We start from the raw sequence: 13,951 nt of genomic DNA, 5'->3' as shown, positions 1-13,951 counted from the left end.
TCTATTGTCCATGTCACGGACGGTCCGGAACTATACACAGGATGGACCCCCTCAAAAAATAGAATACTTCCAGTGGGGGAATAACCCCTAATTTCTCCCAAAAATAAATACATGGAGACAGACTAAGTGGTGGGCCCAAGTGTACTGTGCTCCACATGCCTAGCGGGCCAAATTGGGCCTGTCTTAATGGGCCGGGCCCAATCTATAAATCAACTTACAAAAAGTGAAAACAGACCAACAAAGAGCTCTTCTTCTTCTTCTTCTTCTTCTTCAGAGCTCTTCTTCTGCTTCCATGGCGATCGCGAGGTGGAAGAAGAAGTTCGGGAGGTTATCTTCCTCAATAGCTCTTCGCAAGGCGAATCTGTGAAGGTGATCAATGGCGATGTCGGCTATGGAAGGATGGCTTCTCGATTCCCTGCGATGCTCGGTCGTCGCGGACTCCAATCTTCCCCCCCCAACTTCGGGCGGGTTGTTCCTTGATCCGATTGTGCCGCGGGCCATCTTATCTTCTGTCCATCTCCGTCGGTCGTCGGGGTTTGAAGCTGGGGTCTGCTGCTCGCGGGGGAAGGGGAATGGGGGCGATTTCTTATCGGTCAGCTTGTCGATCAAGGAAGGAGAAGGGTTTGTTGGTGGGTCTATGGGTCTCTTGCGGCAGCGGGGAGAGAGGAACGAATCGTCCGAGAAATCGACGGAGGAGAAGATTCAGATAATTGGGAAGGTGGTGGAGCGGAAGAAGAAGGGTGTTAATCGGGGCGCTGGAGCCCGGGCCAATGCGATGAACACGACGAAGCATCTCTGGGCCGGTGCTGTCTCTGCCATGGTTTCGAGGTGAATGCATGATGGAGTTCTCTTTCATAGAATTATCATCTCCTTCCATTCTTTTTTATATTTTTTTCTTCTATAGTTTTTCGTTCTTCATTCATTTCATATTTCATTCTTTTTTTTCTTTCCTTTGGTGAGATGAATTCTGATGACAAGGGAGTTATAATGTAAACGATGCATGAATAAACCGTTTTTCTTTTGAATCGCAAAGAGTATTAATTGGATACTGATGAAAATGCTCGGCTAAAACTAAACTAGAGTGTAGTTGAAAACATGTTGGCAGACACCAATAAAAGGTGATATAACTGTTATGAATTGTGTCATCATTCTCATGTGACTGGGCATGTTCTTTTCGCCCATCCCAGGGAAGAGAAAAATCAATCAGACGATGATCTTCAGCCAAGAATTTCTCAAACCCATGCATTGAAAATCTCCTGGTGGTGGATTTATTCAATATTTTAATCCCATCTTTTGGGAATTTTTTGACTTGATATTGAAGTTTTACGGTGAATTTTGGTACAGCCCCACTTAAGGAAGTGTCTGTTGTAGCTTCTTCACTCCATTTGAACACCAGTTGCTCTGGGGGGAAGTCAGATGAGGAGAAGTTTCAGGGGAGAGGATAGGGGACTGGGCAAGGACAAATAGAGGATGGCCAAAATGCTGATATCCTGTTGCAAACTCCGTCGCATCTGGGGGATTTTTTTGTGGTCTCATTTGCTGGGGTTGTTTTAATCATTCAAAAGGTTCAGGGATTTCCCTTTAAAAAGTGGTAACCCTCTACTCGAGAGGGCAGATGAGAAGTTAATTGAAGCGGTTTGTCTCTCTGCCTCCTCTTTGATATCCATCTCCCAGTGTCTCTTCCCTGAGTACTGAAAAGAGCACCATGTACCGTATGAAACTTTGATATGGTACCTAGCAAGATTTATTGAAGGGAGGCCAAGAGACATGTCGCAAAGGATATAAGTAGTGAGGAGGCTACCTAAGAGATCTTCCTCACAATCGATTCCCAAACAATTGTTAGGCTTTTTCACACTCAAGCAGGATGACGCATCCAGATGACTCTTCAAGTTCCAGCAGAGGAGAACGATGCATGATCTCATCTGGGAATTTGAAAAGTTTGCAAATTTTCTGCGCAACTCACTGAAAATGTCTTGATAATGTTCGAGCCTTTATCCCTGATATCTGCGGCAAAGCTCAATGTTATGTACTGCGATCCATCCATGCCATCTAAGATTGTGTGTGATCCATGGAACATCAGCTCAGTGAACTCTTTTGTCAATTATGTCGCCACTCCGACTGGAGGGTCCTCTCAGCCCCCGGCTCGCCTGGCTCTTATACCTCTTGTCAACGGGATGTGCACTGTGACGAGGGCCCAGACACTTCATTCGGTTAACATCCCCACAAGGGGCATCTGACCCTCTACCATGAGTTCCAAGGCTCAACGTGCGCAGTGGTGTGGTCTCCCGAGAAGACCAATCTGTACCACATCACTTTCGCAACTACCGATCAGTGCAGGCTGATATAATTGTTAAGGAATTGATGTTTGTGATGCAAGAGTACACTGCAGTACGCAACTTCTTACTCTTTCAGGACATTGCCAGCAAAGTGATACTGGGATTCCAATGACTTCATACATTGAGGAAGTTGTCAGCCTACATGGTATCCCTCTCTCCATTGCACAAACTCCAGGGCATCACTCCGAATTGGAGCGCAGTGTGCCACCTAGAAACAGAAAGTCAATCTGATGTGATCAACTGCTGTCTAGAGACCTTCCTCTGTTGCTCGAAACGTGTCAAACTAAAAAGCTGGAGTTCTTGGCATCACTGGGCTGAACTATGTTACGACACAACACACCATTTCAGTCTGAGCATGACCCCGCTCCGGGCAGTTTATGAGCATGATTTACCCACGCTCGTCCATTACAGCTCGCAGCCTTTGCCATGCAAGAGCTTGGCAAGATGTTATCAGAGAGAGGTCAGATTGGACCTTTTAAAGTTGCATTTGGCCTGAGTGCAGGCAACTTTGAAAGCCGAAGCCGATGGTCATCAACAGGATGCCCAATTTGAGAGGGGGGACCACATCTACTTTGGTTCCAACCGTTCCTCATGCATTCACTCACTAAACAGCCCACGAAAAGCTGGCCTCCAAGGTTTTTGGCTCCAGCATGTGGGCTCTGGTTGCCTACACGGCTTGATCCCTCAGCCGATGCAAAGATCCAACCTCTTTAAGGGATGTTAGACCTCAGTAAGCCAGAGCCAGGGAAAGAGGGAGCTGACAATGTAATTGCCTGCCTCTTCTCATCTTCCATGAGTGGGCTATTGGGCTGTGACTGTTAGCGCCAGCAGGAATTAATGCAATCAGAAATATAATACGAAGTTAAATTTTTATTTGTGCCTGATGAAACCAGTAATTGACATCCGTTGAAGATTATGGAAAGCCTTTTGGCTCCTGGGAATGTTTCTATACAAACTGCAAATGTCTTCTGGCATGTATTTTTCATTTGCACGTCATTCTTAGGTCATATATTATTTTTTCTCCTCCGAACTGTTAACTGCATTTGAAAGTGATACGCCTCTCGCTCTCGAAAGATCTTTAGATGGCAGAATGAACAATGAAATTCAAGATATGCTTTCTGAGAATCAGCGTCCAGGTAAGTGGATTCAAGAGGAGGAAGAGAGAAATGTAGAAACAAGGGTTGACAAGGTGCGGAAGAGAAAGAAATCGAACTAGGGAAGTCAAATGCGACCTCCCTCCCTCTGGATCGGGTAACTCCCCCTCTCCAGGTTGCTACTGCTGCAACTGACTTCAATATGCCCTTCCCGCTTCTCCTTATGCTTATTTATAGTCTTATTCTGTTGACCATTTAACTTCTAGTAGGTCGACGACGCTTGGTCCTCTGATAGGTCCAAGATAGGCTCGTATCAGAAAGATGAGTGGAAATTATTGTGTTATTATCCCTTTAAATTTTCTTTTTTTCGCAAACGAACACCAAACATCTTTTCGTTTGAAATACATCCAGAAACGAAGGTCATATTTGCTAGCGTTAAATAGGTTTGCTAAGAAATTGATTTTACTTGTTACTTGCAACTGATAAAAACATTTTCAGAACATTTGTGGCTCCTCTCGAAAGGCTAAAGCTGGAATACATCGTTCGTGGGGAGAAAAGAAACTTGATTGCTCTCATCAAGAGTATAGCAGCTCAGCAAGGTCTGAGGGGCTTCTGGAAAGGGAATTTCGTGAACATCCTTCGTACTGCCCCATTCAAGGCGGTCAATTTTTATGCATATGATACATACCGAAAACAGCTCCTTAGAATCTCCGGCAACAAAGAGGCCTCAAATTTGGAGCGCTTCCTGGCTGGGGCCGCGGCCGGCATCACAGCCACCGTCCTCTGCATACCCATGGACATGGTAACTCTGAAAATCCTATCAATTGCCTCTTTTCTCTCTATATATTTTGTTTCTTCACCCATAAGCGTACTCTTGGGTGTAGTCTTACAAGGGCCAGAAACCTCTAGTGTAACTGAGTCTGTTTTATAGAGTTGTTTACTTCTCCTCGTATTCTCTCTCTTTCCCATCTTCCGTTCATGAAACCCATCAACAGTATTGATCTCTCTATACTTTCAGATACGAACGAGGATGGTGGCACCAGGGGGGGAGTCCCTGGGAGGAGTGGTAGGCGTGTTCTGGCACCTGGTTCAGACTGAGGGGTTCTTCTCTCTGTACAAGGGTCTCCTTCCTTCCATCATCAGCATGGCCCCTTCTGGGGCTATATTCTATGGAGTCTATGACATGCTCAAGTCTTCGTACTTGCGGTCTCCAAAGGGGATGAAGAGGCGGCTTTTAAGGGAAATGAAGCTGCAGCAGCAGCAGCAGGAAGGAGAGGAGGAGTTAAGTGCTCTGGATCAGCTAGAGCTGGGGCCTTTGCGAACTCTCATATATGGCGCCATTGCGGGATGTTGCGCAGAAGCTGCTACTTACCCCTTCGAGGTTATCAGAAGACGGCTCCAGATGCAGGTCCAGGCCACAAGGCTCAGTGCATTTGCCACCAGTGCTCAGATAATCAAGCAGGGGGGTTTTGCTGGGCTTTATGCTGGGTTGGCTCCCAGTTTGCTCCAGGTCTATTCTGCCGCTTGTTCCTGCATCGTCATCCATGCAGTCGCCCATGTCACTCATCCACAGCTAGGATGAATGATGACTCATCATCATGAGCATCATCATCACTATCGCCATTAATATCATGATCATTGTCGTTAACATCATCATTAGCATCATCGTCATCATTGCCATTTGTGAAGAATGCAGAGAATTCTGCCTTTGGGAACAGATAGGACAAATGAGGCCTTTTTGAGACAAATGAGAAATATGCAGAAGAAGTTTATTGAGATTTTTGATACAGAGAAAAGGGGAAAAAACTCACATATAAACAGGTTGGGAAAGACTTTCCTTTATAGGCTAAGTCCTTTCTCAAGATAGCCGTTGGGGGCAACGGTCATATAGCCGTTGCCCCAACGGCTATTTTAAGGCAAAAGGTCATTCTTTGGGAGCGATAGAAAAAGAAAGAAAAAGAAGGAAAAGAGAAAGGAAAAAGGAAGAGAAAGTAGGAGAGAGATAGGTGGGCCATTTATAACTCATGGCCCACCTTTTTACATGTGTGTCAAAATAGAAAAGGATGAAATTAGATGTTTAACACTCCCCCTCAAGTTGGGCATAGATGTTAATCATGCCCAACTTGGACGCCAAATCTTGAAACTGTCTTCCTGGTAGTCCTTTGGTCAGAATGTCAGCCACCTGTTGCGGTGATGGTATGTATTCTGGACTGATGAGTCCAGAATTAATCTTCTCTTTGATGTAGTGTCTGTCAATTCTTGCATGCTTCGCATGCGATCATGATGCACGGGGTTCTTGGCCATAGCAATAGCTGATTGACTGTCAGAATATAAGATGATTGGCTTTGGAGGAATGAGTTTTAAATCAGTTAGAATATCGTTAAGCCACATTCCTTCGCAAACACCTTTCTTTAAAGCCCTGAGTTCTGCTTCAGCACCCGATATTGAGACTTCCGCTGCTTCTTGCTACGCCAGGTGATTAAATTTCTTCCCAAAAACTGCATTATCCAGATGTAGATCGACTATCATCCAGAGAGCTTGCATAATCTGAATCGGTGAAGATTTTAACCGTAGGGTCTCCCCCTGCCTGAAATAGAAGACCCTTCCCAATTGTCCCTTTCAAATAGGAGAGAATACGGTCAGCTGCTGTCTGATGAGACTGTCGTGGATCTGACATATACTGACTTAAAGAGTTCACAGCAAAGGATATATCTGGTCTTGTGTGGTTTAGATAGAGTAATCTGCCAATCAATCTCTGAAATGATGTCTTATCGATGGGGTCGCCCTTGTCGCTCTGCTTGGCTTGAAGTTTGACATTTGTATCCACTGGAGTGCTTACTGGCTTACAATCCAATTTACCTGTATCCTTGAGTAGATCCAGGACGTACTTGTGTTGAGATAGGACAATGCCGATCCTGGAATAAGCTACTTCAATACCAAGAAAATAAGTGAGTTGACCTAAAGATTTAATATCAAAGTTGCTGGTCAGATGACGTTTAGATTTCCAATTTCCTTGATATCGTTGCCAGTAACGATAATATCATCAACATAGACGATTAAAATAGCCAGTTTGGAGTCTTGGCCATGTTTGAAGAATAGGGTATGATCACCTCACTTTGTGAGTATCCAACTGATATGAGAGTAGATGAAAATTTCTCAAACCATGCTCTTGGGGATTGCTTTAATCCATACAGAGATTTCTTTAAGCGACACACATATGATGAGTTTTCATGCAATAGATAACCGGGAGGAGCCATATATACCTCTTCTTGCACTTCTCCATGTAGGAATGCATTTTTAACATCAAATTGCGAAAGATCCCACTGATGCATGGCTGCAAGTGCAATTACTAATCTTACTGTATTCAGCTTGGCGACTGGAGCGAATGTCTCATGATAGTCTATTCCATAAGACTGGGTATATCCTCTGGCCACCAGTCGAGCTTTATACCTTGCAATAGAGCCATCTGCATTATATTTAACCGTATATACTCATCTGCTACCAACCACTTTCTCTCCTTCTGGGAGGCCCATATCCCATGTACCATTCTTCCTTAATGCCAACATTTCGTCATCCATAGCAGTTTTCCATTCGGCTTGAGACATAGCTTCTTGAACATTTCTTGGAATGACAGTGGTCAGTAGTACCTGAACAATCTTTCTGTAACCTGAGGACAGACGATCATAAGACACATAATTGCATATGGGATATAATTTCTTACTGCGGCATTCCAGTACCCTTGCTGATGGCAATAGACCAACCTTGATTAGCTGGTGCCGAAAGGTCTTCATGAGTATCTTCCTCGTTCTCCATCTGAGTAAACTCTTGTTCTCCATCTAACTCTGGATTGTCCTCAGCCGTTTCCGCTCGATCCATAGCTGGAGAGGAATTTTCAGATGGATTAAATCCCAGATTTTCCAGATCTAAATCTGTTCCTGTTTCATTTACTTCCAAATAACAGTCAGATCGATGTCCTCATTGTAGAACATGCTGTATTCATCAAACTTCACGTCATGTAACAAATGTTTTCTTAGTAAGAGGATGGTAACACACATAACCTTTCTGAGTAGATGAATACCCCACAAAATGCACTTGAAAGCTCTGGAGTCCAATTTTCCTGCAAAGTGGGAATAAACATATGCTACACACCCAAATACTTTAGCAACCAAATTTGTATGAAGAGATAATTCTGGGTGACTTGAGGCTAATAGATCAATCGGTGACAGTAATGACAGGGTTCTAGATGGCGTTCGGTTGATAAGATGTACAGCAGTAGCCACAGCATCACTCCAATAAGTCTTGGGGCAGTTTCCTTGAAATAATAGAGATCTGGCTGAAGACATAATGTGCCCAATCTTTCTTTCAGCAAGTCCATTTTGCTGAGGAGTGTTCACACATGAGGATTCATGGATAATTCCATGATCATTCATGTATTGATTAACTTCAGAACTGAAATACTCCCTTGCATTATCAGATCGAAGTATTCTAACCCTTTTCCCAAACTGGTTATTGATCAACTCGATGAATCGGATGATCACGGTTGGGACTTCTGATTTGTGTTTAAGCAGGTAGATCCAGGAATATCTTGAGTAATCATCCACAAAGATTATAAACCATCGGTGCTGCGATCTTCCTGTAGTAGAACAAGGACCCCAAACGTCACTATGAACCATATCGAATGGAAATTTCTTTGTATGATCAGTTCTTGAAAAATGAGATCTTCTATGCTTGGCAAATTGACAAGACTCACAAACCAATCTTTGGATATCAATGTTTTTAAACAAATCAGGGTACACTTGTTTCAGAAGATGAAAGGAAGGGTGTCCAAGTCTCCTGTGCAGTAAGAAAATATTGTTTCTTGACTGAGTGTTGAGAACCATCTTCAGAGTCCTCTGTCCTTCTAGTCCGTCCACTAGCAGGAGTCCCCCTTGCCTTCTAGCAGATAAAGTCTTCTGGCCGGTTTCCTTTTCACACAAAAAACAGTTAGATGAGTCAAATATAAATCTCCAACCTGTGTCCACTAGTCGTTGTAGTGACAACAAGTTGGCTTTAAGTCCTGGTACATGAAGAGCACTTTGTAGTAATACATCTTTAATCTTTATTTTCCCAATTCCTGCCACTTTTAGAATCCCACCATTGGCAGTAAAGACAACATGATTATCATCTATTACTTTATATTCCTCAAAGCATGATTTATCAGGTGACATGTGATCTGTGGCTCCAGAATCTACTATCCATCCATGAGATTGAAGATTTTCATATGTAGTAAATGCAATACTTTTATATTCACCTGATTGGGCGAGAGACGTGGAGCTGAATTTCTTGAATACTTTCTCGACTTCTTCAGCTATGAGCTTTTGAATATCTCCTTCTTCTTTCTTTGGTGCTTCTCCCACTTGACTGCTGGAGGATGCAACATAGGCTTTATTCTTTGCTCCTGGGTTCCATAACCCTTTCTTTTTGAGGTCTTCCTTCCATGCCAGCTTCCGGCACTCCTTAATATGATGTCCTGGCTTGGTGCAGTAGGCGCAGACTACGGGTTCTGTGCCGGTTGCTTCCTTAGACACGTGCTTAGACGATTTTTCTCTTGACTCTTCTTTTTTAGCGGCATGTGCTACTGAGACAGAGGGCTCAGTCGATAATTGTTGCTTTTGGCCTTCTGGCGGCTTGATCTTCTTTCTACAATCGGCACTTGTTGCCTCCGAGATCGCTTCTTCCAATGTAGGGAATTTCTCCCGATGGATTAGCTGGGATCGGAGACTTTCATATTCAGAATTTAAGCCCATGAGGAAGGTAAGTGTTCTTACTTTAATCTCCCTTTGCCAGTACTCGAGATTCTGAATTGAGACTGGCCATAGCTGATCAATTTCCCTCCATATTGCCTTGAGTTGGGACGCATATGAAGCTACTGATAATTCCTTCTGCCGGATGAACTTTACTTGAAGAAGGAGGTCATACACCCTCCAATCGTTTTGCATTTCTGCACAGGATTTACGGATTTCCCTCCATATATCTGCAACAACATCCATTAGATAATACTGATTTCTTTGTTCTACCTCCATATTTCTCACCATCCAGTTGGTGATGTATGCTTCTTCTGCGCGCCAAAGCTTCAATCTGAGCCTATCGGTAGGTGGTGAATCATCAATAAGATGGTCACCCATGAAGGCGGCGACCAGTGACCTTCGGTCAATTTCATCCAACTATATCCGTTTGTACCATCATACTTAAGATCCAGATCTGGTATGACCAGTCTGTTCTTAGTATAATCATATATATGAAGCACTTCGTCTGCAGAGGATTCTTCTTCCGAGCTGTATGCAGAAGCTTTGGCCTGCTTGGAAACTTTCCTGGAAGCAGCCTTTTTTCCCATATGATGATAGAACTTGCTTGCAGACTTGCAGACTTGCAGACTATGGAGCTCCTTTCGTCAGGGAAGGTTGAATGAATCAACCTTGCTCTGATACCATGTGAAGAATGCAGAGAATTCTGCCTTTGGGAACAGATAGGACAAATGAGGCCTTTTTGAGACAAATGAGAAATATGCAGAAGAAGTTTATTGAGATTTTTGATACAGAGAAAAGGGGAAAAAACTCACATATAAACAGGTTGGGAAAGACTTTCCTTTATAGGCTAAGTCCTTTCTCAAGATAGCCGTTGGGGGCAACGGTCATATAGCCGTTGCCCCAACGGCTATTTTAAGGGGCAAAAAGGTCATTCTTTGGGGAGCGATAGAAAAAGAAAGAAAAAGAAGGAAAAGAGAAAGGAAAAAGGAAGAGAAAGTAGGAGAGAGATAGGTGGGCCATTTATAACTCATGGCCCACCTTTTTACATGTGTGTCAAAATAGAAAAGGATGAAATTAGATGTTTAACACCATTGTCATCCTCTTTGTCCTCGCCGCTGACAAATGATGATGACAATAGCTTGTCATCTCTGGATATCAGGGGGATATATATTTACATACAAACAAATATTATAGAGAGAATCAGATTAAGGGAAATAGGATTAGATTCAGCGTATGCCGACAACTGACAATGAGGAATCATAATTATTATCATCATCCTGTCAAAGGACCCATGATGAGGAAACTGATGGCTTGTTATCATTCTCTTGTCATAGTCATCAAAGTGCCAAACTCTAATGGTCATTGTTGGTTTTCGGTGGTTTTGTGCTGAAACATCCACTCTTTTCCGCTTACTTCATAAAATTGGTGCAGTTTAGTGCCTTTGTTATTTGATTTCTGGATTGAAGTTTTTTATCTCAAAATGAGTAAGAAAAGTATATCCGTTGTCGGTTTTCATCTCTCACTGTGTCATTTGAGTTATGGATATAGAGTTTTTGCTCCCCCCCCACCCAAAAAAATCATACTGTGAAGAGTTATATGCAAGTTAATTTTTTCGACCAGATTCACACCATATGCTTCTTTCATATTATATCTTTAAAGGCCCTGTTTTTTTTATCATTTATCTTCCTTCAGCTCTGTTTATTCAAAGTGTTGTTTCAGTGTTTGATCTTACCTTCACTTATCTCTATCTCTCTCTAGGTCCTGCCGTCAGCGGCCATCAGCTATTTTGTGTACGAATTCATGAAGCTGGTCCTCAAAGTGGACTAGTTATGTCCATAGAAGTTCCTCTCAAAGAGTTGACGAGGTACCCTGCCAAGGCTCTGAGACTTCCAAAACAACAGGCTCTTTCATTCTATATAATCACACATTACCCATATTTTCTTCGTTTAAGAAGAGGGAAGTTTTCATTCCATAAAGCCAGCTCCAAATTCTCACCCCTATTCTATGGTTCAACTGATGGTTCAGCTTAGAACATCGTCCTTCTACAGAAATTTTTCTCCAGAACACCAATGCGTGGCTCAGTTTTTTTTATCAAACAAAAAAAAGAAAAAAAGATGCCCATCAAGATCAGAAGCAGCCGAGATTAGCTGGCCATGTAACCCCACCATTTGTATATGCCGAAGCTATAGACGGCCGTAAGCATGGTAACTCTCAGAGGGTGGAATTTAAATCTGCAAACAAGGCCAGTGAAAAAAAGATCAGAACTTTAATGTATGTTATGATAACTTCATGTAAATGAGAACATGCATTCATCCTCCCACAGAACCAAGCTTCCTTCATTGGTTCGGCTCATAATAAGAGGTCAAATATGATTGATTTTATGTGAATGAGACCATAAACGTCTTCAGGAGAATGATCTTAATGTGGTGAACTAGAAAAAATCTGAATTGGGTTTCAAGGGAATGTATTTTCTTCAAAGAATCTGGTTGAAGAAAGAACCCTCTCTGTTGCGGTATTTATTTATGGAGTTAAAAGCATCAGAAGAAAATTAATTGCTCATTGTGGATTGCAGATATTATATACAAACAGAAGAATGAAAATTTATCTGAAGACAATGAACTTGTAGTTTATAGGGTATTAGACTTTTGATATATGTTTTTTAATAAATTCTCTATCGCCATAAGTTCATATCTAAAAGAGTTAAATAAGAGAAAAATGAAGGCAGATTCTGTGGTTCAGTAATGTTGTACAACTATTTGATAGAATAAAGATGACAAACTGTCATTTGTCATTGAGGTGTCAGAGAGGAAAAATTACAAGCGAAAATCTTCAAGTTTTGGAAGAATTATTCCAACTCACACCAAAGAAAGATTTAAACATGATTGAGGGAATCTTTGCAACAAAAAATGTAGATAAATTAATGAATTGATGGAAATTTTGTCTCTAATCAGATCATTAAATTCATCAGATAAAGCGAAAGAGATCCTCATATCATAAGAGCAATCAATCTAGTCACATGACATTTCTAAGAACTATTATGCAGCAATTAATCTTCATCTGTGCCACCATAACACAGATAAATTACTAGAACTTCACCATCCACGTTTAAAGTATTAAATTCATTGAAAATGTCCTCTCACGTCCGATCAAGTCCAAGAATCAGTAAAATTTCATGACAATTGAAACTTCACCTCAGCAACAACTTAGAAAGCTCAAGCATCAGCTAATCATGTAATAAATTGTTCGAAATATTATCTTAGATCCAATCAATTGAGAAGTTCATCAATTGTCTGAGAAACCATGAATCTAGAACAATCAACTCTCTCCAAATTCAAGCGAAATTCGCCCTAAAACCACGGATCGAAGAACTCGCACCGTCAATAACATAATCACCCGTCGATCAAAACAGAAAAGAATCGGCGAAGATGAAGAATTGGAGATCAATCAAACCTGGAGCTCTGATCGAATGCGCCGACAGGACCAGAGTGGCTATCAGCAGGCATGGGAGTCAGCCACTGAGAGAAGTCCCGATCGAAATACTCCCAATCCGGAAGCATAATCCCAGAGATTCCGAGGATTCCGAAGATGTAAGTGGCGATCATCTTCTTGACGGAGAAGGTGAAGAAACCCACAGCAAGAACAGCCGCTCCCAAGCTAACAAGGCACGTCCGTAGAACATCTTCTCTGCCCATCTCCTCTGCAACGACGAACCCTAGAACAGCAAGTGCAAAAGGGCAAATGGGTATGGAAGAGCAAGCAACTACAACGTGGGTTTCCAACTGGGTAGTCGCCTGTACTAATAAAGCCGACGCCAAATTTCAGAGATTCCCAACTACCCATTAAAGATCAAAACTTTGCATTCGCGACTAAAATATCTTCATCGCCGCGTACCCATTAATGCCCGACGATCCAACGTTTCAACGCATTCGTTCCCCGCATTCAAAGACATCTCACCAAGAATTTGGTGAAATTTTCTGCATCTGCACCGTTCCTTTGAAGAACTCCCTCGCTTGATATTGATTTCGTTGTGATGAGTTTAAAAAAAAAAAAAAATTGCGAAAGACGACGACGTTGCAAGTGGCAGGAAGTCTCATCGTTGAAAGTCGTCTGACTTGGAGGAGTCGGAAGAAGTTTATTATTTTTTTATTGCTACATTTAATGTAGGGAGATTTGATAAGGTCAAATTGATTTCTGGGTTATGTAAAAAAGTTGATGATGAGAAATTAGATGTACATATTATAGCTCCATTTAATGATCTGAGGTTTGATATGGCCAAACTGCATTAAGTGGGTTTCGACTTATAAACGATGAAAAAAAGTAGTTTATTAAATTTGGGCTCCTATTGTGTTTTGTTTGGATTTCGACTTAATTTGGACAAAAACAAAATTTTAATGGAATTTTTAATATTATACGATTCAATTTTAAAACAATTACTTTGAAGAAAATTCGACGGTGGTAATAAGTATTCTCTATTTTTTAAAAAAAACTTTTGATAATCCAACTTTAATCAAATACGATTGGATTAAGCTTGGCTTGCTGATTCAAGTTGGAAATATATGTATATATGTAAATAAATAATGGAACTATTTGATGAAATATATAGTGGTGCCTTAGTCATGATTTGTCTAATTCCCTTTGAATTTAGGTTGAGTTTTTTTTAGGATTGCAGATGGTAGATGTATCTCAAAATATAAAGATTTACTCAATACGAATACCAAAACAATCTCTAAAAATA

General features: G+C 41.7%; 3 protein-coding genes across 3 annotated transcripts; 1 reads left to right on the top strand and 2 right to left on the bottom strand.

Moving 5' to 3' along the window:
• Positions 1 to 257: 257 nt before the first annotated feature.
• LOC144713461 (putative mitochondrial adenine nucleotide transporter BTL3) lies at positions 258 to 11,192 on the top strand. Its single transcript, XM_078588042.1, has 4 exons — positions 258 to 828; positions 3,929 to 4,232; positions 4,449 to 4,940; positions 10,975 to 11,192. The coding sequence occupies exons 1-4, from the start codon at positions 377 to 379 to the stop codon at positions 11,041 to 11,043; spliced, it is 1,317 nt and encodes a 438-aa protein (XP_078444168.1). The 5' UTR covers positions 258 to 376; the 3' UTR covers positions 11,044 to 11,192.
• LOC144713996 (uncharacterized) lies at positions 8,284 to 9,571 on the bottom strand. Its single transcript, XM_078588729.1, has 2 exons — positions 8,721 to 9,571; positions 8,284 to 8,394 (listed from the first exon to the last, which is right to left on the bottom strand). The coding sequence occupies exons 1-2, from the start codon at positions 9,502 to 9,504 to the stop codon at positions 8,366 to 8,368; spliced, it is 813 nt and encodes a 270-aa protein (XP_078444855.1). The 5' UTR covers positions 9,505 to 9,571; the 3' UTR covers positions 8,284 to 8,365.
• A 44-nt stretch (positions 11,193 to 11,236) lies between the features above and the next one.
• Positions 11,237 to 13,190, bottom strand: LOC144713462 (peptidase). Its single transcript, XM_078588043.1, has 2 exons — positions 12,667 to 13,190; positions 11,237 to 11,447 (listed from the first exon to the last, which is right to left on the bottom strand). The coding sequence occupies exons 1-2, from the start codon at positions 12,906 to 12,908 to the stop codon at positions 11,360 to 11,362; spliced, it is 330 nt and encodes a 109-aa protein (XP_078444169.1). The 5' UTR covers positions 12,909 to 13,190; the 3' UTR covers positions 11,237 to 11,359.
• Between the last annotated feature and the right edge of the window lie 761 nt (positions 13,191 to 13,951).

Source organism: Wolffia australiana, chromosome 16 (assembly GCF_029677425.1).
Source record: "Wolffia australiana isolate 7733 chromosome 16, ASM2967742v1".
In the NCBI taxonomy this organism is placed as follows: Eukaryota; Viridiplantae; Streptophyta; class Magnoliopsida; order Alismatales; family Araceae; genus Wolffia; species Wolffia australiana.
This window is presented reverse-complemented; position numbering and strand designations above follow the sequence as displayed.